This window comes from Macaca mulatta, chromosome 13 (assembly GCF_049350105.2).
Source record: "Macaca mulatta isolate MMU2019108-1 chromosome 13, T2T-MMU8v2.0, whole genome shotgun sequence".
In the NCBI taxonomy this organism is placed as follows: domain Eukaryota; kingdom Metazoa; phylum Chordata; class Mammalia; order Primates; family Cercopithecidae; genus Macaca; species Macaca mulatta.
This window is the reverse complement of record NC_133418.1, coordinates 51,340,476-51,363,208: the sequence shown is the minus strand read 5'-3', so window position 1 is coordinate 51,363,208 and position 22,733 is coordinate 51,340,476. Positions and strand designations below refer to the sequence as shown.

The following is a 22,733-nucleotide window of genomic DNA, read 5'->3' as shown; positions in this document are numbered from 1 at the left end:
ATACACTCTTCCACTCCTGTCCTTGGACAATAGAACTCCAGGTTTTCCAGCCTTTGGACTCCAGAACTTATACTAGCAGTCCTCTAGGATCTCAGATCTTACACCTCAGACTGAGAGGTATACCGTCAGCTTCCCTGGTTCTGAGGCCTTTGGACTTGGACTGAGCTATGCTACCAGCATCCCAGGGTCTCCAACATGGAGGTGGTCTGTTGTGGAACTCATCAGCCTCCATAAGCACACGAGCCAATTCTAGTAAATCTCCTTTCATAAATCCATATATCTATATCTATACAGCCTATTGGTGTGTATTGCTGGAGAATCCTAAGAGTTTTCATAACCACATGGGAGACTTGTTTCAGAAACTCATTCCTGTAGCCATACCTTGAGCCATTTCAACTCCAGTATTTTAGTCTCTGGTCAAAATCTCCTATCTCTCCATTCATCCTTAATCCCTTTCGAGCCATCTTGTGCATGCTAGTCTCCAAGTGCTCCTTCTCCAAGGTCTGACAGCTGCGTCCCTGGGCTCTACCTCCTTCCTTATTTGACCTGGACTTCCTCCTGTGAATCAGTGAGAGTTTTAGAGTTCAAGTGATAGAAACTGACTCTGGCTAACTTCAGCAGAAAAGGAACATACTGAAAGCATATTAACGGGTTTCAAGAACCAGTGGGAAAGTTGGAAAACAGGCTTGAGAAAGGGGTGGCATGTGTTAGGTTTGTCATTCGGTAAATATTTATTTCCTATCCTCCATCAACTTCCCTGGGAGAAATATGGTGCTGGATTTTCCCACGTGATTTTCTTTGGACATTGAAGCACTGGAGGAAAAGACAGTATGCCTGTAGCCTTAGAGGCATTCGTGTTTCCACTCATCCTGAGAGCTTCTGATCTCCATCATAAAAGAAGCATTCTCTGGGTAACCTGCTAGTCTCAGAAGAATGAAAGACTGGTAAAGATATCCCAGCCAGCTTGTACACTGCAACCTGAAACAGATATCCCCAGGTAACTGGCTTGTGTATGAGCAAGAAACAATGCTTTTTATTATAGGTCCCTGAGATTTTATGATTGTTTATTATACAGCATTGTGTGAGTAGCTGGTGGACCAAGTAGTCTTGGTAGAACCAAGGATGGGCAGGGAGCAGGACCCATGACTAAGCATGCCATAAGAACTAGTTGATAAGCATATGTCTCCTTGCTCCTTTTGCTGTTGCCACTGCTGGACTCTCAACTCCACCAGTATGAATGTGTTCTAAGCCAGTGCTTTTCACACTTTAATATGTATGAATCATGTGGGATCTTGTTAAAATGCAGATTCAGTACATCTGGGTGGGCCCTGAGATTCTGTATTTCTAAGGCTCCCAGGTGATGCCAATGCTACTGGCCCCAGACGGATGGGAATATCCAAATGGGTGAATCTAGGTCACGTGTCCCCGCCTTGGCTGTTAGGTGACAGGTAGAGACATGACCCTTCTGTAGTGGGTCAGGGAGCACTGTATCCCAGTAGTGCTATTCAATGGGAAATGAGAAGAGCAACTAAAAATATTGCAGATGTCTATTCCAGACTCCCTGTTAAATCACTTTAACCCTTCTCTTGCTCTTGGTCTGCTATTGAACTTGTTCTGCAACTCCTGATCTTGGATCAATCCTCTGGCTACCTTCATCACTTTTACCAACTTATTCATTCACTTAAAACATATTTTCTGAATTCTGATAATATGCCAGCCATCAGGGATAACTTGGTAAAAAAAAAAAAAAAAAAAAGAAGAAGAAGAAGAAGAAGAAGAAGAATGAAGATCCCCTTGTGGCTTATATTCTAGTGGAAAAAAACAGACATTCTAAAAAAAAAAAAGTTAGCCGGGCGCGGTGGCTCAAGCCTGTAATCCCAGCACTTTGGGAGGCGGAGACAGGCGGATCACGAGGTCAGGAGATCGAGACCATCCTGGCTAACACGGTGAAACCCTGTCTCTACTAAAAAAATACAAAAAACTAGCCGGGTGAGGTGGCGGACGCCTGTAATCCCAGCTACTAGGGAGGCTGAGGCAGGAGAATGGCGTAAACCTGGGAGGCGGAGCTTGCAGTGAGCTGAGATCCGGCCACTGCACTCCAGCCTGGGCGACAGAGCGAGACTCTGTCTGAAGAAAAAAAAAAAAAAAAAAAGTTAAATGAATCCAGGGTGCTAAATGTGCTATGAAGAGAATATCATGATGAGTAACTAGGGGCAGCTTACATGAGATAAGTTAAGCTGAAGTCTGAATTATGAGCTCAGAGAATAGCTGAAAGAAAAATGTTCAAGCCTGAGGGACCAAGTGCAAAGTCTTGAGGCAGGGAAGGTCTCAGCTTTGAAAAACAGAAAGGAGGCCGATGAGACTAGGGTTATTGAGCAAGAGGGAGAGAAGTGCTGAATTAGGGTGGAGAAGTGGTCAGAGGCCAAGCACACAGGGGAAGCTAAGGAATTTAGAGTTTATTCTGAACATAACAGGGAGCATTGGAGGATATTTAAGTAACAGCAGAAGATGAATCCATATATATTCTGAGAGCTCACTTAGGTCACTGAATGGAGAATGGGTTGTAAGGGCAAGAATAGAAAGCAGGAGACCAACAGAGAGAGTGGCAGTGGTCCAGGTAAGAGATGCTTGTGGCCTGGCTCCTATCTTTTTGCTGCTGTATGAGAAAGCCACAGACTTCTCCCATTTAAGAGTAATCCCTCCACCTGAGTCATTCATCATTTTCTCTGCTTTTATTAATTCTCCCTGTTTTCTACCTTCAATCTCTTTCCTTCCTTTGGGTCTGTCTCCTCAGCATACTAACATATTCAGATCTCTTACACATAAAAAATAACAGTATTAAGGGGTGAGACCTTGAAGCTTCACCATCACTCCTTCTGCCATGTAAGAGTGGAGTGAGAAGATGGCTATCTATGAGGAAGTAGGCCCTCATTAGACACTGAAACTGCCAGTGCCTTGATCTTGGGCTTCCCAGCTTCCAGAACCTCACGAATGGATTAATGCCATTATTGTAGGAGTGGGTTAGTTATCTTGGGAGTGGCTTTCTGATAAAACAATGAGTTCAGCCTAATTTCCTCTCTCTGCCTCATGCACTTGCCTCTGCCTTCCGTGCATCCTCTTTGGGATGACCCTCACCAGGTGCTAGCACTATGCTCTTGGACTTCCCAGCCTCTACAAAAGTGAACAAAATAAATCTCTTTTCTTTATAAATAACCTAGTCTGTGGTATTCTGTTATAGCAGCACAAAATAGACTTAAGACACTTAATACCACTCTTTGTGTGTTCTCTTCCTATCTCTCTGGCAGTTTCTTTTCAGTTTGTGTTTTCATTTTTCTTGTCCATGCCACTATCCACATCCTGTCACTCATCATCTGAGGTTGCAACCTCCTTACTCTGACCTCCCTTCCTCTACCACAGTCCTCCTCCACATCATTGTGTGCTTTGGTTTCTAAAGAGGATGGGTTAAAAGATATAGTGACATATTGGTGTAGTTCAGAAACACAACTATTTGTTTAAAGGATGATGTGTTTTAAGAATGATTCCTGTTTACTCTCTGGAAGGCTATGCCTCAGGAGACATCAGTTTGGCATTCAGACTGTCCACTTGCAATATAAGAGCTGCTGGATGGCTTAAGTATTTTCAGATGTAGACACTGGGATTGTCTGCACCAGCTGATCTAATTACTACCCTACCTATACCTAACTTTATACCTTGGTGAAGAATTATCTTGGTATAAAGTCATTCCTGCATCCAATCACAGCAGGAACCTCAGGTAAACAATTCATTCAATGAGAGTAATGGCTCTGCCATATCAACCAATCCCAATCTTGGTTCATACACTATAGAGAACAGCAGCAATTAAAGTGACATTTTAATAACCAGGCATAAGATATTTTTATTATAAGGATTGCTGAAATTCCTCAATTCATAATTACTATGGTCTGAATATTTGTGTTCCTCCAAAATTCATATGTTGAAATCCTAACTCCAAGGTGATTGTATCAGAAAGTGATTAGTGCCCTTATTTTAAAAAGCCTAAGAGAGTTCCCTCCCTCCCTCGCCATGTAAGAGTAGAGTGAGAAGATGACTGTCTATGAAGAAGCGGGCCCTTGTTAGACACTGAATCTGATGGTACCTTGATCTTGGACTTTCCAGCTTCCAGAACTGTGAGAAATAAACATCTGTCATTTATAAGCTACCTAGTCTATGGTATTTTGTTATAACAGTCTGAACAGACTAAGAAAATAATTTTATTACTGGCTTCATGAAAAATATTCCCAGGGTTGCCTCCAGGGAGATATTCTAGGAATCCAGTGTAAGCAAACCTGGTCACTGATTTCTAAGGGGCAACTCTGTCTATGTCTCCCCATGAGACTGTAAATCCTGAAAGCAGGGAAGATGTCATTTAATTTCTGTTACTCTAGCATCTGGCAAAGTGACTGGAATTTAGTAGCTACTTAATAAATATTTGTTGAGTATTTGTATATTTGACTGAATATACAAACTAGTAACAGCCAGATCATATATAAGAATAGAATCCTTAGCTGCATGTGGTGGCTCATGCTTTTAATCTCAGCCCTTTGGGAGGTCAAGGTGGGAGGATTGCTTGAGTCCAGGAGTTTGCGGCTGCAGTGAGCTACGATCATGCCACTGCAGTCCAGCCTGGGTAACAGAGCAAGATCCTGTCTCTATTTTTAAAAAGCAGAACTTTGACCCACAACCAGTAGTAATCTTCCCAGGAAATCAACCCATATCTACAATAACCAGTCCAGGAAGCTAGCCTGCTATGGCAGACTTGTAGGAAGCCAGATTGCTGTCTCTAATAACAATCTAAGAAGCCAAACAGTAATCCTTATAATAATCAGCCCCAAATGGCTAGGACTTTAATAACTTGACAGCTTCCCTAATTTTTGTCTTTGCTTGCAACTTAGGACTAACCAGAGAAAACCAGATATTCCCCCCTAACAACTCCTGTAAGATGCCTAGTTTCCAGTTAGCCCTCCAACGGTTTCCTATGCCAACGGCCTCCAATCAGGGCACACCTGAAGCCTTCCTTTCTTCTTCACTATAAGATTTTCCCACTCCTCTGCCTGCCTTTGAGTCTGCCAAAACACAAAACAGTGCTGACTCCCTTGCTATAGCAAGTTCAGAATAAATATCCTTTGCTTGTTCTCATTTGATTAGTCTTTGTTTATTTTCACAAGTAAATGCCACTGGAGACTTAGGACAGACCTGGACCTGCCATGGTGACAAGGTAGAGCCTTAGGATTGGAAAGGGGTTATGGAGAGATGTAACCTGGATAGCTGTTAGAACCTGACTTTCTCAGGTTATTTACCTCTACACTCTCTTTTCCCATTAAAAAAAAATCCTGAACCTTCAAGGCATTTGTTTGAAAGCAGAATCTTTTGATAAGAGACAGCCAGCTGACTCTGCAGTTCCCAGTGGCCCCCTGAGCTTCATCTTTCACAGGTAGTAGGCTCAGTTTGATGACTCCTGTCACTGCCATGCTGGTCCATGTTCAAGGGTCCTCAGAGACTCCTTCCCTGGGTTGTTGCCCTTAGCACAGCTCCAGCAAGCTGGAGTTTCATTTTTGTTTTGTTTTGTTTTTTTGTTTTTTCAGACGCAGTCTTTTTCTGTTGCCCAGACTGGAGTGCAATGGCACAATCTCTGTTCACCGCAACCTCTGCCTGCCGGGTTCAAGCAATTCTCCTGTCTCAGCCCCCCGAGTAGCTGGGATTATAGGCATGTGCCACATGCCCCGCTAATGTTTGTATTTTTAGTAGAGGAAGGGTTTTGCCATGTTGGCCAGGCTGGTCTCAAATGCCTGACCTCAGGTGATCCACCCGCCTGGGCCTCCCACAGTGTTGGGATTATAGGCGTGAGCCACAGCGCCCAGACCATAATGTTTTTACAAATTAAAAAATGTCACCAGAACCTGCATTCTGGCTTCAGGTAAGTCTATGTTAATAGTAACCTCTTGGCCGGGCATGGTGGCTCACGCCTTTAATCCTAGCACTTTGTGTGGCTGAGGTGGGCAGATCATGAGGTCAGGAGTTTGAGACCAGCTTGGCCAACATAGTGAAATTCCGTCTCTACTAAAAACACAAAAATTATCCAGGGGTGGTGGCACACACCTGTAATCCCAGCTACTCAGGAGGCAGAGCAGGAAAATCGCTTGAACCTGGGAGGTGGAGGGTGCAGTGAGCTGAGATCATACCACTGCACTCCAGCCTGGGTGACAAAGCGAGACTCCATCTCCAAAAAAAAAAAAAAAAAGTAATCTTCCGGTTCATTGGTTCTGGTTCTTCTTCAAATAGGGCCTCATTTCTCCGTTACTCCAGGTAGTGGTGATATTAAAAATATTTAGCACCTGGAATGACAAGTGCATGGACCAATCAAAACAGGGGCTCAAGCTGTACCAGGCATTAATCCTTTAGTTTTTGGATCCTGGGGAGGTCTGGGTAGCAGAAGGTAATGGGAGTGAAGGGGGAAGGGTGCTTGGGACATTGGCTATTTACCAATGAATATGAAAGTATCACAGTATTTTTTTTTTTTTTGAGATGGAGTCTCGCTTTGTCGTCCAGGCTGGAGTGCAGTGGCACGATCTCGGCTCACTGCAAGCTCTGCCTCCTGAGTTCACGCCATTCTCCTGTCTCAGCCTCCCGAGTAGCTGGGACTACAGGCGCCCACCACCACGTCTGGCTAATTTTTTGTATTTTTAGTAGAGATGGGGTTTCACTGAGTTAGCCAGGATGGTCTCGATCTCCTGACCTTGTGATCCGCCCGCCTCGGCCTCCCAAAGTGCTGGGATTACAGGCTTGAGCCACTGCGCCCGGCCATATCTCAGTATTTTAACAACCAGAACAGCATTCGTGCACACCAGATGAATGTCAGACCTGCCTTCAGGTATTTCTGGGAGTTGTCAGTTTGTTGTAGTCAACATAGGCTGCCATAACAAAATACCTTAGACTGGGTGGCTTAAACATTTATTTCTCATAGCTCTGGAGGCTGGGAAGTATAAGATCAGGGCACTAGCAGACTCAGTGTCTGGCGAGGGCCCCCTTCCTGGCTTGTAGATGGCTACCCTCTTGCTGTGTCTTTACATGGTAAAGAAAGAGCAATCTCTCTCTCCTCTTCTTAAAAGGGCACTAATCCCATCATTGGGACTCTACCTTTATGACCTCATCTATATCTAATTATCTCAGAAAGGTCCCACCTACAAATACCATTACACTGGGGGTTAGGCCTTCCACATATGAGGTTTTTCTTTTGTTTTGTTTTTGAAATGGAGTGTTGCTCTGTTGCTCAGGCTGGAGTGCAGCGGTGCGATCTCTGCTCACTGTAACCTCCGCCTCCCGGGTTCAAGCAATTCTCCTACCTCAGCCCCCCAGTAGCTGGGATTACAGGTGCACGCCACCACATCTGGCTAATTTTTGTGTTTTTAGTAGAGATGGGGTTTCGCCATGTTGGCCAGGCTGGTCTTGTACTCTTGACCTCAGGTGATCCACCCACCTCAGCCTCCCAAAGTGTTGAGATTACAGGTGTGAGCCACTGTGCCTGGCCAACCTGAGTTTTGAGGCGACCCAAACATCCAGTCCTTAACACAGTCCATCATACAGAATGTCCCCAAGCAGCCCAGCCAACAGTCACATGATGGGTGATGGGCAATGTCACCACTCCAGCAGTGGACAGCCTCTCCCGCAGGTACACTGGCCTCTGCTGGGCACAACTGCGGTTTCTCCTGTGTGGTTTTATCTCTGAAGCACTAATTCCTCCATTAGCCTCTATAGGTGTTTCTGCTCTTGCCTGACAGACCTTATGTTCTTCTGTGGATGTCCAAGCTGCCTTGGGAAATCTCTGGGCACCACCACCAAAGTCTTCGAGCCCTCAAACTGCCTGGATTTTCCAGACATTTAAGGTAAAATCGGGGAGAATGCCTCTTTTTCTCTTTAAATCTCTTTTGTGAGAGGAGTACCAAAAGGGCATTTATGTATTTATTCACTGAACATTGAGGGCAACTATATATCAGGCATTATTCCAGGTGTTACAGCTAAAGTGAAAAAGACAAGCTCCCTGCTTTCATGACACTTACATTCTAGTGGGTGGAGACAGAATGTAGACAAACATATGTAATGTCAGCTAATAATAGGTGTAAGAATAAAGCAGAGTCATGGGTTGCAGAATGGTGGAGTATGTGGGGTATGCCTGCTGTTTCATATCTTAGACTGGATGGTCAGAGAAGACCTCTGACATTTGATCAGGAAACTTAATCAAATAAAAGCATGAGCAATGGGGGATACATGGGAACATAGCAAATGCAGACTCTGTAGCAGTGTGCACATGTTACAGTGTTTTATGGTTTTAATGACCAGTTCCTTCACTTTTTCCTGATGTCTGCCCTTTGTCTTATGCTTGCCTTCTCAAACCTCAGTTAAGATATTTTTTCTATAATTGACAGGTTTTTTCGTCTATCATCTTTGTTTATCCAGAAACAAAGAGAGAAAAGAAGAAGAAAGACAAGGATGGGAGGAAGAGAAGCAAAAGGAGGAGGAGGAGAAGGTGGCAGCAATAACAATGGATGTAGGAGGAGGAAAGGAGGGCATAATTGCTCCTTCTTTCATTGCCTTTTGGCTCCTAGATGAAGAAAGGGCTGCACCATGAGAAGGGCAAGTCCAGTCTGAGCATTCTCTTGGGCCTGTGGGTAAGTTAGATGTGGGGCAGCGGGAATCTGCTCCATTTTGAGTTGTCTGGCGTTTTTATGCACTCATCTGGTGCAGTCCTGCTATGGGGATTGATAGCCAGGAACCTGCACCATGAGTCCCAGGTATAGGATCCTCTGTTAAAAGTATATGGGTAGGTCTCATGCTCCGTATGGGCCTCCACCTATCTTTTCCCATTCTCAGGACCCTCAGCTCCTTTTGGCAGCAGCATCTTAATACCTGCTGCTACTAGAGGGAAACATTGCCAGGAGAACTTGCTTGGCCATAGTAGGTTGGTACCAGCAGACAACATACCTGTTTCCTAGCACAGTGCCTGGAACCTAGAAAGTACTCAGTAAACCTTTGATCAGGAGGTACTGTGCTTCAGGATGGAAACCAGGATTTTGGTAACTAGGAACGCATTCCCCTCATGGGAAGTTAAAAACTGGCAAGCTGTGTGTAGGCATGTGCCTGTAGTCCCAGCTACACAAGAGGCTGAGGTGGGAGGATTGCTTCAGCCTAAGAGTTTGGGTCCAGCCTGGGCAACATAGTAAGACCTTATGCCTAAAAAAAGATAAAAATAAAAACTAGCGTAAAACTAGAACTTACGTAATTGCTTCCTTTAGTTTAACGTGTCAATGTTCTCTAGCAACAAAGTGTTGGTTTCACTATTCATTGCAACAAGGGAGAACACACACCACGGGAGATCATGAGATACCTCCGTATCGGGATGTTATTAGGAGTTAATAGGATTTGCCTTGTGTTAGGTGATTTTAGGGGGAAAGTTTAAAAGGCCATTGCTTTTCTGTGAATTGGATGCTGTCAAGACGAGGGAGTAATTCCATGATTGGGCATCTTAACAAATTTTATCTAGAAGAAAAGAATACAGTGATGGGCTTGGCACAGTGGCTCATGCCTGTAACCCCAGCACTTTGGGAGGCCAAGGCGGGTGGATTGCTTAAGCCCAGGAGTTCAGGACCAGTCTGGGGACCATGGCGAAACTCCATCTCTACCGCAAAAAAAAAAAAAAAAAAATTAGCTGAGCATGGTGGCACGCGCCTGTGGTTCCAGCTACTCAGGAGGCTGAGGTGAGAGGATCACTGGAGCCGACAAAGTCGAGGCTGCAGTAAGCCATGATCGTGCCACTGCACTCCAGCCTAGGTGACAGTGAAAAAAAAAAAAACCACAGTGATGGTGGAGTTATAATTGATTTTAAAAAGCAGCAATCAAATTAACTGGAAAAGGGAGGTGTTTGATTTTCACAGTAACGTTGTTTTTGTATGTGCTTAGGCAAGATTATGAACTGGTCTTGTCATGTCTTGTTTCTTCAGTCACAGAAAGACCTTGTGTGATGTTGGTGTTCTGTGAGATTGTTTACGCTCAATAGCAGAATACTGAGGGATGATGGTGAATGCCAGGCCAGCTTGTGACAACACTGAGGCTTAGTTACCTGTGTCAGATCAGTTCCCTGGCACCCTAGATTTATTTTCTGAGTCCTCCATTTGGTCAAGGGCAGACAAAGTCAGGCCACAGGACCATTAATCTATGGTATTCAGATTTTCACTATTGCTAAATTTATGCTGATCTGGAGGATGTGGTCTGTAGTTGGGTTAATTACACTTTCTGTTGTAGGATTTGTTGAATCATACAATATGACAATGGCTGTGCAGAAACTAGGGCTGTGGACAGGATACATCGACCAAGTGCAAAAGAAGTAATTACCAGAAACAAAATGATTATCCATCTTTGTAAAAAGTCTTGAAGCCAGAGGCCCAAATTATAAAGTCCTGGCAATGAACACATGCCCCAGAATCCAGCTGAGTCTGTTTTTAGGGAGCCAGGAGGCTTTTCTCTTTTCAGTTTACTCATGTTCCACTGGCTCTGTAGTATGCTTTACCGGCCCTGAAGTATGTGACTATGGTGACAAGTCCTGCTAAATACAAACTCCTTCTTGGCCAGCTAAGAAGAAATCAAGGGTTATATGATTATCCATGAAAACTCTGGCTAAGGACTTCAAATTTAAGTGGTTTTCTGAGCTGCTATAGCAGAAGTTTTGCCATCGATGGGGTCTGCTAAGGTCAGAGACCCCTTTTGGACCTCTTTTTTGTTGTATTACCTTTGTTGTGGGAATTTCATTCACAGAATACCCATGAAAAGTGAGCCGGTTATCCCTCCTGGGAGTTATCCCAAGTAGTCTGTGATTCTGTGCTTGCTTCATTTGGTTGGTTTCTGGGTGTTCTTTTCAGAGAAACAGTCTACTGGAGGGGTGGTAATTTTAAGCACTGGAGGGTCTCTAACAGTTAGCTTCAATATAAATAGGTTAGTGTGCAAGCCAGATATTCCCATAAGGAAGTAGTACCCTAGGGGAGTACAGACTGTATTGGGAGGATAATGGCTATTTAGCACATCAGGGACAAGCCAACTTTCTTTCCCTCAAGATAAGCAGATTTCTTGGATGAAGTTAAACAGGTTTCTCCAAAGCAGGCTGGAATGTTTTGGAAGAGAACGACCTGAGTAGTGTTTCAAGAATAGCCCCAATATTAGTTTCTATTCCTGAAGGGGTAGGTTTTTCTCATAGGATTATAATGACTTCAGGGAAACATTCTGTTGAAGTGTAGGTCAAGGTCCATTTTTATGAGACTGAAGTTTGGGATGAATTTTGTGAGGAATGCTTAAGTACCAGAAGTGACCTACAGAAGAAAATCTACTTGATGAAGTCTATGAAAGCACATCTATTAAATTTTGTCAACAATTCCTTAAGAGCAGTAGCTATGGTTTGATAAAAACACTCCAGAGTGAAGTGTTTCTTTTCTGCCTTTTTTCTTTCCCTTCCTTTCCTTCTTTCCTTCCTTTTCCTTCTTTCTTTTCTTTCTTCTCCTTCCTTTCTTCATTTTTCTTTCTTTTTTTTACAGAGATTGGGTTTCGCTTTATTGCCCACTGGCATGATCACAGTTCACTGCAGTCTTGGACTCCTGGGCTCCCAGGATTCTCTTGCCTCAGCCTCCTGAGTAGCTGGGACTCCAGGTACATGCCACCATGCCCAGCTAATTTTTTATTGCTTGTAGAGATGGGGGTCTTGCTACCTTGCCTAGGTTAGTTAGGCTCCTGGTCTCAAGTGATCTTCCCACCTTGGCTTTCTAAAGTGCTGGAATTACAGGTATGACCCACTGCACCTGGCTAATTATTGTTTAAGTAGCAGAATATAGGGAGTCAAAAGTAACAGGATGAAGATAAGGTTATCTCCCTGAGAAGTCAATTTGTTAGTTAATCAAGGGTGTCAAAATGCAATAAGCAAGATTAGTGGTAGGGTAAAAGATGCCAAAGAATCAGAAAATTAATCTTGTCCTATTGTCTTGGGTATAAACCACCCATTTCTGCAGTCAGCAGCTTCTGGGGAAGTCCCAAGAATCTTCAGTTTGAGGTCTTCCAACAGAATGGAATGTCCGGTCGCCAGGAGAAAATGATGCATGTCTTTTTAGTTGTGTAATAGGAATCCAAGGATCAATGTCTTGTAGTTTTACTGCTGGGTCAGTTGTTGACAGTACCTGACAATTTTTTTTTTTTTTTTTTTTTTTTTTTTTTTTTTTTTTTGCATTGAGGCTCAAGGGAAATTGTTTACTAATGCTTTTTCAGAAGACCAGATCTCTAACTTCAGAGGCTGCTTAGGTGGGTGCTTTAAGAATGCAGCTTCTATCTGCTGTTGATAAAGCAGGAGTTCTCTTATAAGTCCCCTGCAGCAATTAGTGATAGCAGCTTATATTAGTAGTATCTAGTATTGGAAGTAATTCACAAGTACATGAGGAAGCCTGTTATTAACTCAGGAGATAACTCATGGGTCTTAGAATGGATTGACCTGTTGTCATGAAGGCAAATAGAAGTACTCTGGGCTTCAGAAATTAGAGAGCTTTGAAAACTATTTTTTAGAATTCTATTAGTTCTCTTTATCTTTCCTGAAATTTGTGGATGCAAAAAGATAGTGGAGTTTCTAAAAAGGTAAAACTTTACAGAGTTATTTAATATCAGTGAAATGTGTGTCCTCTTACTGGAGATAAACATTGAGATTTCACATTCAGAAATACAAAATTAAGCAATTTTTTTCTACCATTACAGTAATAGGTCTCCAGCAAGGAGAACCCCTAAACCCCTTAAGAATAAATAATAACGCTAATGTACTCATAGTCCATTTAGAAGTGTTCAACAGAACTCCAAGACTGGGCACCAGTTCTTATTCTACCTTTATAGTTTTGCCAGGATTGGGTCATTGACAGGTAGGTAAGACATACCTCCTTGGCAATAACCCTAAAATTGCCCCACCAACATTGGTTCAGCATCATTATCAATGTATGTCTTCTATTGTGGGTAATACTATGAAGACTTTTTGCTGGACTCCACTTTAATTATGGGTATTTTCTTAGGTAACAGTGAAGCATCTCAAGATTATTATTTTTAAAATTTTAATTTAAAAAATTTTCCCATAGGTTATTGGGGTACAGGTGGTGTTTGGTTACATGGCATCTCAAGACACTTTAATTTGCCATTCATTTTGTAGAGGTTCCTGAAGCGGTCAGGAAATCTTTGTTTTTAAAGAACTCCAAAATCATTGTCGAACCACCAAAACATATGTACTATCCGTATAAATATTTGCGCTGTTACCCTTTATCAGCTGGTTGGTCTAGGCCAGGGCAATTCCTACACTAACAGAGGACCTGGGATGGCATGCTGAGTCAGCCACTTACTAGGTAAGAAACTTTGGGCAAATTAATTTTTTGAGCCTCAGATTCTTCATACATGAAATAGTAATACTTGTCTCACAGAACCGTGAGTATCTAATGAGCTATTGTACAATAACCAACTTATCACTAAGTCCTTCACATTATTTCCTTTAATTATCACACTCATCCTATGCGATGGCCTATTATCATCGTTTTGGAGACACAAAGTCACATCGCTTTAAGCGGTGATGCCAGGATTCACACTCCCATCTTTCTGATGCCAGTGCCCAGTTCTTAATCTAACAACCCGTGACACTTTTCCACGGTTACGTTGAAGCGCCCACCATATAGCCTGACACGTTAGGAGGTACTCAACCTTTACAACTTTATAATTTGCATGTGTGATTATAACGGGTGCGTCCTAGAGTTTGATCTCTTCTCTGTGCAGGGGCTAAAACTCCACCCCAGCCGAGAACTACACTGTCCTCGCGCGGGGCCCTCTGCGCCCCCGGGAAGCACCCAGTCCCGGTTTATTGTGAGCTTACAGTACAGTTCGCAAGGTCCCGGCCGGTGACGGCGGCGAGGCGGCGGCGTCGCCTGTCGCAAATCTCCGCCCTGGGGCCTTCCCGCCGGGCCCCGCGCGGCGTCCCTAGCAACGCGCGCGCGGTCTCCCGGCCCCGCCCAGGCGGGCGGCACTGCGCCTACGCTGGGCCACAACCGCCAGTCAGGTCTCTTCCCTTCCCCTCCCTCCCCCCTCCCTCCTCCTCCTCTGCCGCCCAGAGCGAGACACCAACATGGAGCCCGAGGATCTGCCATGGCCGGGCGAGCTGGAGGAGGAGGAGGAGGAGGAGGAGGAGAAGGAGGAGGAGGCTACAGCGGCTGCGGCGGCGGCAGCGGCGGCGGCGAACTTGGACGACGTCGTGGTGGTGGAGGAGGTGCAGGAAGAGGCTGGGCGGGAGTTGGACTCCGACTCTCACTACGGGCACCAGCATCTGGAAAGTACAGACGACGGGGAGGACGAGGAGGACGAGGAAGCCAAGGCCTGGCTGCAGGCACACCCCGGCAGGATTTTGCCTCTGCCATCGCCTCCGAGGCACCGCTACTCGGAGGGCGAGCGTACCTCCCTGGAGAAGGTGAGGCGGGCCGGGGAGGAGTGTGGAGCCGCGGCGAGTGGAGGGTGGAGGCTGGGTCCCGAGCGCTCCGCCCTTCCGCCGGTCACGCAGCTTGACGGAGAAAACGCGCGCGGCTGAGGCTAGTAGGCGGCCCCGACTCCAGCCTAGGTTCCCGCAGGCTGCTCTGCGTCTCCAAGGCTTTGTGGCAAAGACTTCTCGTTTCCTCCCCCTCGGTGGGTCTTGGGCCTTTTGAACTCCCACAGACGTTCAGGGGAGTCTGCATTCCCCGTGAGTGGGGGTGAGAAACGCTGAGAGAGGACCACGGGTGTGTCGAGCCCTGAAGGAGGGAAAAGGCGGTGTAGGAGCGGAGCGAGTGGTTGCCTGGGGAGCATCTTGTTGGGGAGACTGTGAACAGATTAGCTTGACTGAATTGCAGGACTGCCCTGAGGGAGCAGTGTGGATAATGTACACCGCGCGATCACTTAGTCTGGAGAGGCTCCCCGCAGGTTTTCCTCCTCTGGACAATCATTTGTAGCAATAAAGGGGTTTCCCAGCCGATAGGAGGGGCTTGGAATGCAAGAGGCTTGTGATGTGGCTCCCAACAGTCTGGAAAACTAGAAAGCGCAGATAATGCACAATGAAGAAAGCCGATTTCATGGTAGGCCCCCCGAAGATCATTTTGAAAATAACTCTCCAATTTATTTACTGCCCTTACCCTCTTTTTTAACTTACTGCTTTTCGAGGAGCAAGACCTGCCCTGTTCAGTACAGTAGCCACTAGCCACGTGTGGCTTTTTACATCTTAATTAAAGAGAAAACTATTATAGTTTTGAATAAGAGTTAAAAATAAATAAAATGAAAAATTCCATGCGTCTGTTCTTAGCACTTTTCAAGTATTCAGCAACCACACTAGGCTAGTGGCTACCATATTGGACAGAGCAGATAATGGAACAGTTCCATCATCACAGACAGTGAAGGTGTAGAGTTTTGTCACTAATGAACAGTAGTTGTTTTGTCTGGTGAATATTCCAGCGGGTACTTAATTCATTGAACATGTATTATTAGGATTCACCATGTGCCACACATTGTGCTGGGTGCTAAGGAAACCTTGGTGAACCCAGACATTTTTGGTCTCTGCCTTCCTCGTGTTCATGGTCTAGACAGGGAGGCAGACAGATTTCAGATGATCATATAAATAAAAGTAAAGCTAGTATGTGCTAATATTCTATGAAAGCATAAAGTAAGATAATCTGGCCTTGTCAGTGAAGCTGGGAAAGCCTTGAGGAGGTTATGCTAGAGCTGACATCTGAAGACAGTTTAAGGTTAATCAGGCAAAGGGGAGGGAAAGAGCCCTCTAGTTGAGGGAAAAACACATGAAAAGGTACTGTTGGTGAGAGAGAGCATGGCATTTTCCAGGACCCAGAAGCCAATGTGGTTTGAGCACAGACTGCAAGGCTTTGTGTGCTATGCCAAGGATTTAGGGGCTTTATCTCTGGAGCTTTGGAAAGTTGACAAAAATATTTGAAAGGAGGAGATGTATGATAAGATAGGTGTTTCAGAAAGATCAGGTGTATAGCAGAGTGCAGAACAGCTGTGACAGCAAGGTGGGATGGGGAGCAGTAGTCGTAGGTCAAGGGCGTAAATTATGAGACCATTGCAGCATTGCCAGGCAAAAGATGATGAAATTTTGGAATAGGGAAGTGTTGGTGAATACAGGGAAAAGTGGACTGACTTGAGAGATATTTAAGAGGCAAAATTATCATACTTAATAACGGATGGGATGTGAAAGGTGAAGTAGCCAGGTGTTATTGTTTGAATGGTTGTGCCAATATTAAGATATGGCCAGATTTATGGTGGGGGTGGTGGCCGTGAGTGGGTGTTGGAATTGGTTGGGTGGATCTTAAGATTATGAGTTTGGTTTTGAAGACTGAAGGAGAAGTCTGGGCTAGAGATTCCAAGTTGTAAGTCATCTACATAGAGACCATAATTAAAGCCACACTTGTTGACTAGGTCTCCTAACTTTTATTTTGTCCTGTGACTTCTTGCTTGAATAACTACTAATATTCAAATCTTTATCTTGAAGCCTAGAGGAGGAGTTTTTTAAACAAAATTTTAATTTAATTTAATTTTAGATTTGGGGGTACATATGCACGTAATTAACATGGATATACTGCGTAATGGTTAGGTTTGGACTTCTAGTGAATCTCTCACCCAAATAGTGAACATTGTACCTGATAGGTAATTTTTTATCCCTTTTCTCCTCCTTCTGGAGCCCCCAGTGTCTGTTTATTTTCATCTTTATGTCTGTGTGTACTTATTGTACCCATTCTATCTTTATGTCTCTGTATATGCATTGTACCCACTTGTCTTATCAGTGAGAGCATGTGGTATTTGATTTTCTGTTTCTGAATTATTTCACTTGATAAATAGCCTTCAGGCTCCATTCATGTTGCTGCAAAGAACAGGATTTCATTCTGTTTATGGCTGCATAATATTCAATGATGTATATTAATACATACTACATTTTCTTTATCCATTCAGTTGTTGATGGACACTTAGGTTGATTTCATGACTTTGCTGTTGTGAACGGTGCTGTGATAAACATACGAGCACAGACATTTTTTTTTTTTTTAATGGAGTCTAGCTGGTCTAGAACACCTGGGCTCAAGTGATACTCAGCCTTGGCTTCCCAAAGTGCTGGGACTACAGTTGTAGCCACTGTGCCTGGCTCAGATGTCTTTTTGATGAAATGATTTATTTTCTTTTGGATAGATACCCAGTAGTAGGATTGCTGGGTCAAATGGTAGTTGTTTTGAATTCTTCAAGAAACCTCCATACTGCTTTCCATAGGAGTTGAACAGCTTACATTTCCAACAACAGTGTATACCTGTTCCCTTTTCTTCTCATCCTTGCCAACATCTGTTTTTTGACTTTTTAATAATAGCCCTTCTGACTGGTGTGAATGGTATCTCATTGTGATTTTAATTTGCATTTCTCTGATGCTTAGTGATGTTGAGCATTTTTTTCATGTTTTTTGGCCGCTCGTATGTCTTCTTTTGAGAAGTGTCTGTTCAATCTTTTGCCCGATTTTTAGTAGGTTGTTTTTTTTTTTTCATGTTGATTTGTTTGAGTTCCTTATAGATAGATGCTGGATATTAGACCTTTGTCAGATGCATAGTTTGCAGATATTTTCTCCCATCCTGTAGGTTGTCTGTTTACTCTGTTGGTAGTTTATTTTGCTGTGCAGAAGCTCTTCAGTTTAATTAAGTTCCATTTGTCTGTTTCTATTTTTGTTGCATTTGCTTTTTAGGTCTTAATCATAAACTTTTTTCCTAAGTATTCTTTAGGATTATTATAGTTTTGGGCCTTATATTTAAGTCTTTAATCCATCTTGAGTTAATCTTTGCATATGGTGAGAGATAGGGACCTAGAGGAGGAATTTTTAAGCTAACCCTCTTTTACATACAGCCAATGTGAGAAAATTATCCTGTTTAATAATGAGCTATCTTTTTTTTTTCCCTCCCGTGACGAAGTCTTGCTCTGTCACCCAGGCTGGAGTGCAGCATCACGATCTTGGCTCACTGTAATCTCTGCCTCCCAGGTTCAAGCAGTTCTCCTGCCTCAGCCTCCCAAGTAGCTGGGATTACAGGCATCCACCACCATGCCTGGCTAATTTTTGTATTTTTAGTAGAGATGGACTTTCACCATGTTGGCTAGGCTGGTCTTGAACTCCTGACCTGTGATCTGCCTGCCTCAGCCTCCCAAAGTGTTGAGATTAGAGGAGCCACTGTGCCTGGCCGCTAATAGTGAGCTATCTATGGGTAATAGAAAATCTTACTTCTGAGAGTCCAGAGTATTTTTTTCCTCCCCACAGTTTTTTCTTTCCCCTGAGAGAAATTAGGTATTTTCTTATTTACCTGAGAGAATATATGATAATATATAGAATATATAGGTGGTTTTCTGTGTTAAAGGGAGATTTACGATGATACAATGAGTATTCAGATACGTTTTCCTTTAGTTCACTGGCATATTGAAACTTACTGGCATAGGTTGGAAAGTGTTTTAAGGAGAAAATGCTTAGTATGTTTCTTGCTAGAAATTTATGAACTATGAAATTTTTAGATGTGTAACATCTAATGCTGTGTATTTAGAGGATGAGATCAAATAATAGGAAACATTAATTTCATCCAGTTTACTCTCAAGTTAAATGACAAAATTTTGTTACTCAATTTACTCTCATATCTCACTAGATAATAAGGGAGTTATAGTAGTGTTATGTAAGGCAGTGATTAAGTTTGTAGTCCTGTTACTGAGACTGAGTTAAGCTATGATACTGTTTAAATTTGAAGCAAAATATGACCAGTCTTACAGCTGAGTCTTTTTAAGAGGGCAGTGATTCAGAGCCTCATGTTGTTTTTATGCTGGTTCTACAGACCATTCAAACACTTCTTGTAATTCCTCAACCTGAATTTCTGAGTTGTGCTCGAGAAGATAATTCAGTTCTCTGGGTTGGTATCACTAGAAATTCTTGGTCTCTAACTTTTAATTGGGTCATCAGCAGTGCTTGGAAATCTTTTTTTTTTTTTTTTAAGATAGAGTCTCTCGCTCTTGTCACCAGGCTGGAGTGGCAGTGGCGTGATCTTGGCTAACTGCAACCTCCGCCTCTCGGGTTCAAGTGATTCTCCTGCCTCAGCCTCCCCAGTAGCTGGGACTACAGATGCGCGCCACCACGCTCAGCTAATTTTTGTATATTTAGTAGAGACGAGGTTTCACCATGTTGGCCAGGATGGTCTCAATCTCTTGACCTCACACGCCTTGGCCTCTCAAAGTGCTGGGATTACAGGCGTGATGAGCCACTGCACCCGGCCCAACAGTGCTTGGAAATCTTTTTAGTTTCCTCTCTGTCAGCTTCTTTCCCCATCTTCCCTCTTAACCTCTGTCTCCCACCCAGAGTTCAACATCCCCCCATCAGCAGGTTACAGTTTCAAAGGAGAGAACACAGGCTGAACCTCTTCCGTTTCTGCTCCCTGTCTCCAAATTTATCTACATTGCACAATTTATTTTTTAAATCTATTCATATGCATTTTATTATTAATATTAATCCTGTTTTGTGTTCCTAGGATAAAAACTATTTAGTCGTAGTGAGCTTTTCTCTTGAGCAACTGCTAGATTTTATTTGCAGATATTTGATAACGTTTTAAATGTTTTTCTTTTTGTTGTTTTCTTGGCCAGTATTTATCAAATTTGACATCAATATTATGCCATTTTCATAAAAGGTACTTGGATGATTTTTGTTTTTCTGGAACAGTGTAAGTACAAAGGAATTTTTCTTTCTTGAATGTTTGAAAGATATCACCATTTAAACTATCTCTGGATTCCTTTCAGGGTTGTAGTATATATATGTTCTCTTTTCTTGGGTTAATTTTGGTAATTTTCCTAGGAAATCATTCTTTTCAGTAAGGGTTTCTAGTTAATTTTAATGGAGTGCCACACAGTATTCTTTATTTTTTCATTTGCCTCTGTGGTTATTTTCACTTCTCATTCCCAATTTTGTGTAATTATGCTTTATTTTTCTCCTGATTTGACTAGGTAGGAGTTTATTTAATTTATTTTTCATTCAAGGACACAGCTCTTGATTTAAGTTTAATTCTGTTGCTGTTTATTTTTTTAATTATTAAAAATTAATTAATTTTAATAAAAAGTTCAGTTTTCATCTTTTACTATTTCCTTAGGTTTACTTTGAGGGGTGTGTGTGTGTATTTCCTTGTGTTGAGTGCTTAATTGACTTCCTTAAAAACATTTTAATAGCTTTTTTGAGATATCATTCACATACTGTACAATTCACCCTTAAGTTAAACTGCACAATTCAGCTGTTTTCAGTATATTCATAGATATGTGCCATCATGATCACGGTCAATTTTAGAACATTTTATCACTTCTAAAAGAAACCCCATACACTTTAGCTAATATCCCCCATCTTCCATTCCCCCTATGCAACTATTAATCTACCTTCTGTCTATAGATTTATCTATTTTGGGAATTTCATATAAGTGGAATAATATGTGGTTTTTTTGTGACTGGGCTTCTTTCACTTAGCTTAATGGTTTCAGGATTCACCTGTGATGTGGCATGTATCAGCACTTCATTACTTTGTATGGCCGAATAGTATTTTATTATGTGGATATGTGATACTTTGTATATCCATTCATTAGTTGATGGACCTTTTTTTTCCTACTTTTTGTCTATTATGTATAATGCTACTGTAGACATTCTTATATAAGTGTATGTGTGGACATATGGATTCATTTCTCTTGGATGTATATCTAGGAGTAGAATTTTTGGGACATATGGAATTCTGTTAACCTTTTAAGGACCTGCCAGATTGTTTTCCAAAGTGGCATTCCTATTACCAGTGTATGAGAGTTACATTTTCTCCACATCCTTATCAGCACTTGTTATTACCTGACTTTTTTGTAGTTTTGATTTGCATTTCCCTTATGGTTCGTGCATCTTTTCATGTGCTTCTTGGCCATTTGTGCGTCTTCTTTGAAGAAATAGCTATTCAGGTCTTTTGCCCATTCTTTAATTGGGTTATTTGTGTTTTTACTATTGAATTGTGAGAATTCTTTATGTATATTATTTATATATATACATATTACATATATAATCCCTTATCAATCAAGGGATTGACAAGATACAGTCCCTTGACAAATATGAGGTCATGAGGACCTACTATGTTTTCTTTGAGATTTTATAGTATTGCTATTACATGTAGGTCTTTGATCCATTTTGAGTTACTTTTTGTGTATGATGTGAAGAAAGGGTTCAAACTTTATTCTTTTGTGACTATCGAGCACTGTTTTTTTTTTTAATTTTATTTATGTAAATTTATAGAGTTCAAGTATAATTTTGTTACATTGATATATTGCATAGTGGTGAAGTCAGGGCTTTTAGTGTCTCCGTCACTGGAGTAGCCTATGTTTACTCATTAAGTAATTTCTCTTCATCCACCCCACTCTCACACTCCCCACCCTTCCAATATTCTATTCTCTGTCATTCCATACTCTCCTTCCAGGTGTACATATTATTTAGCTCCCACTTGGAAGAATAGGCAGTTTGTCTTTTTGCAGCACCATTTGTTATAGAGGCTCTTCTTTTCCCCATTGATTTGTCTTATTATCCTTGTAGAAAATCAATTAGCCATAGATATATGGGTTTATTTCTGGATTCCCAATTCTATTTCATCGATCTATATGCCCACCTTATGCTAGGAGACACTTTTTTTTTTTTTTTTCTGAGACAGGTGTCTCTTTGTTGTCCAGGCTGGAGTGCATGCAGTGGTGCAATCTTGGCTCACTGCAACCTCCACCTCCTAGGCTCAAGTGGACCTCCTATCTCGCCTACCAAGTAGCTGGAACTACAGGCACATGCCACCATGCTTAGCTAATTTTTGTAGTTTTTGTAGAGATGGAATCTTACCATGTTGCCCAGGCTGGTCTCAAACTATTGGGTTAAAGCCGTCTGTCTACCTCGGCCTCTCAATGTGTTGGGATTACAGGTGTGAGCCACCATGCCTGACTAGGAGACACTCTTTTAATTAATATTGCTTTATAGTAAGTTTTGAAATGGGGGAGTTCTCCAACTTTGCTTTCGTTTTTCAAGATATTTTAGTCATTCTGGAGCCTCTTGCAATTCCATATGAATTTTAGATTAGCTTGTCAATTTCTACAAAGAAGCCAGCTAATATTTTGATAGAGATTGTGATGAATCTGTAGATCAATTTGGGAGTATTGTCATCCTGATGTTAAATCATCTGGTCCTTTTTTTTTTTTGAGATGGAATCTTGCCCAGGCTGGAGAGCAGTGGTGCGATCTCAGCTCACTGAAACCTCTGCCTCCTGGGTTCAAGCAGTTCTCTTGCCTCAGCCTCCAGTAGCTGGGTTTATAGGTGCGCACCACAACGCCTGGCTTATTTTTGTATTTTTGGTAGAGATGGGGTTTCACCATGTTGGCCAGGCTGGTCTCGAACTCCTGACCTCAAGCGATCCACCTGCCTTGGCCTCTCAAAGTGCTGGGATTGCAGGCATGAGCCACTGTGCCTGGCCTAATCATCTGGTTCATGAACATGGGATATTTTTTCATTTATAGTTGTGTCAATTAATGATGAGGTTACATTCTGAGAAATGTTTCATTACACTATTTCATTGTTGT

General features: G+C 42.5%; 1 protein-coding gene across 4 annotated transcripts in view; it reads left to right on the top strand.

The window, feature by feature from the left end:
- Positions 1-14,195: 14,195 nt before the first annotated feature.
- ALMS1 (ALMS1 centrosome and basal body associated protein) overlaps positions 14,196-22,733 on the top strand; it is a 218,818-nt gene continuing 210,280 nt past the window's right edge. For all 4 annotated transcript variants that reach the window (XM_077959164.1, XM_077959165.1, XM_077959166.1 and 1 more), the window contains exon 1: positions 14,196-14,545. In XM_077959164.1, coding sequence (XP_077815290.1) covers positions 14,207-14,545 — 339 coding nt within the window. In that variant the 5' untranslated portion in view covers positions 14,196-14,206. The remainder of the gene's footprint in view (positions 14,546-22,733) is intronic.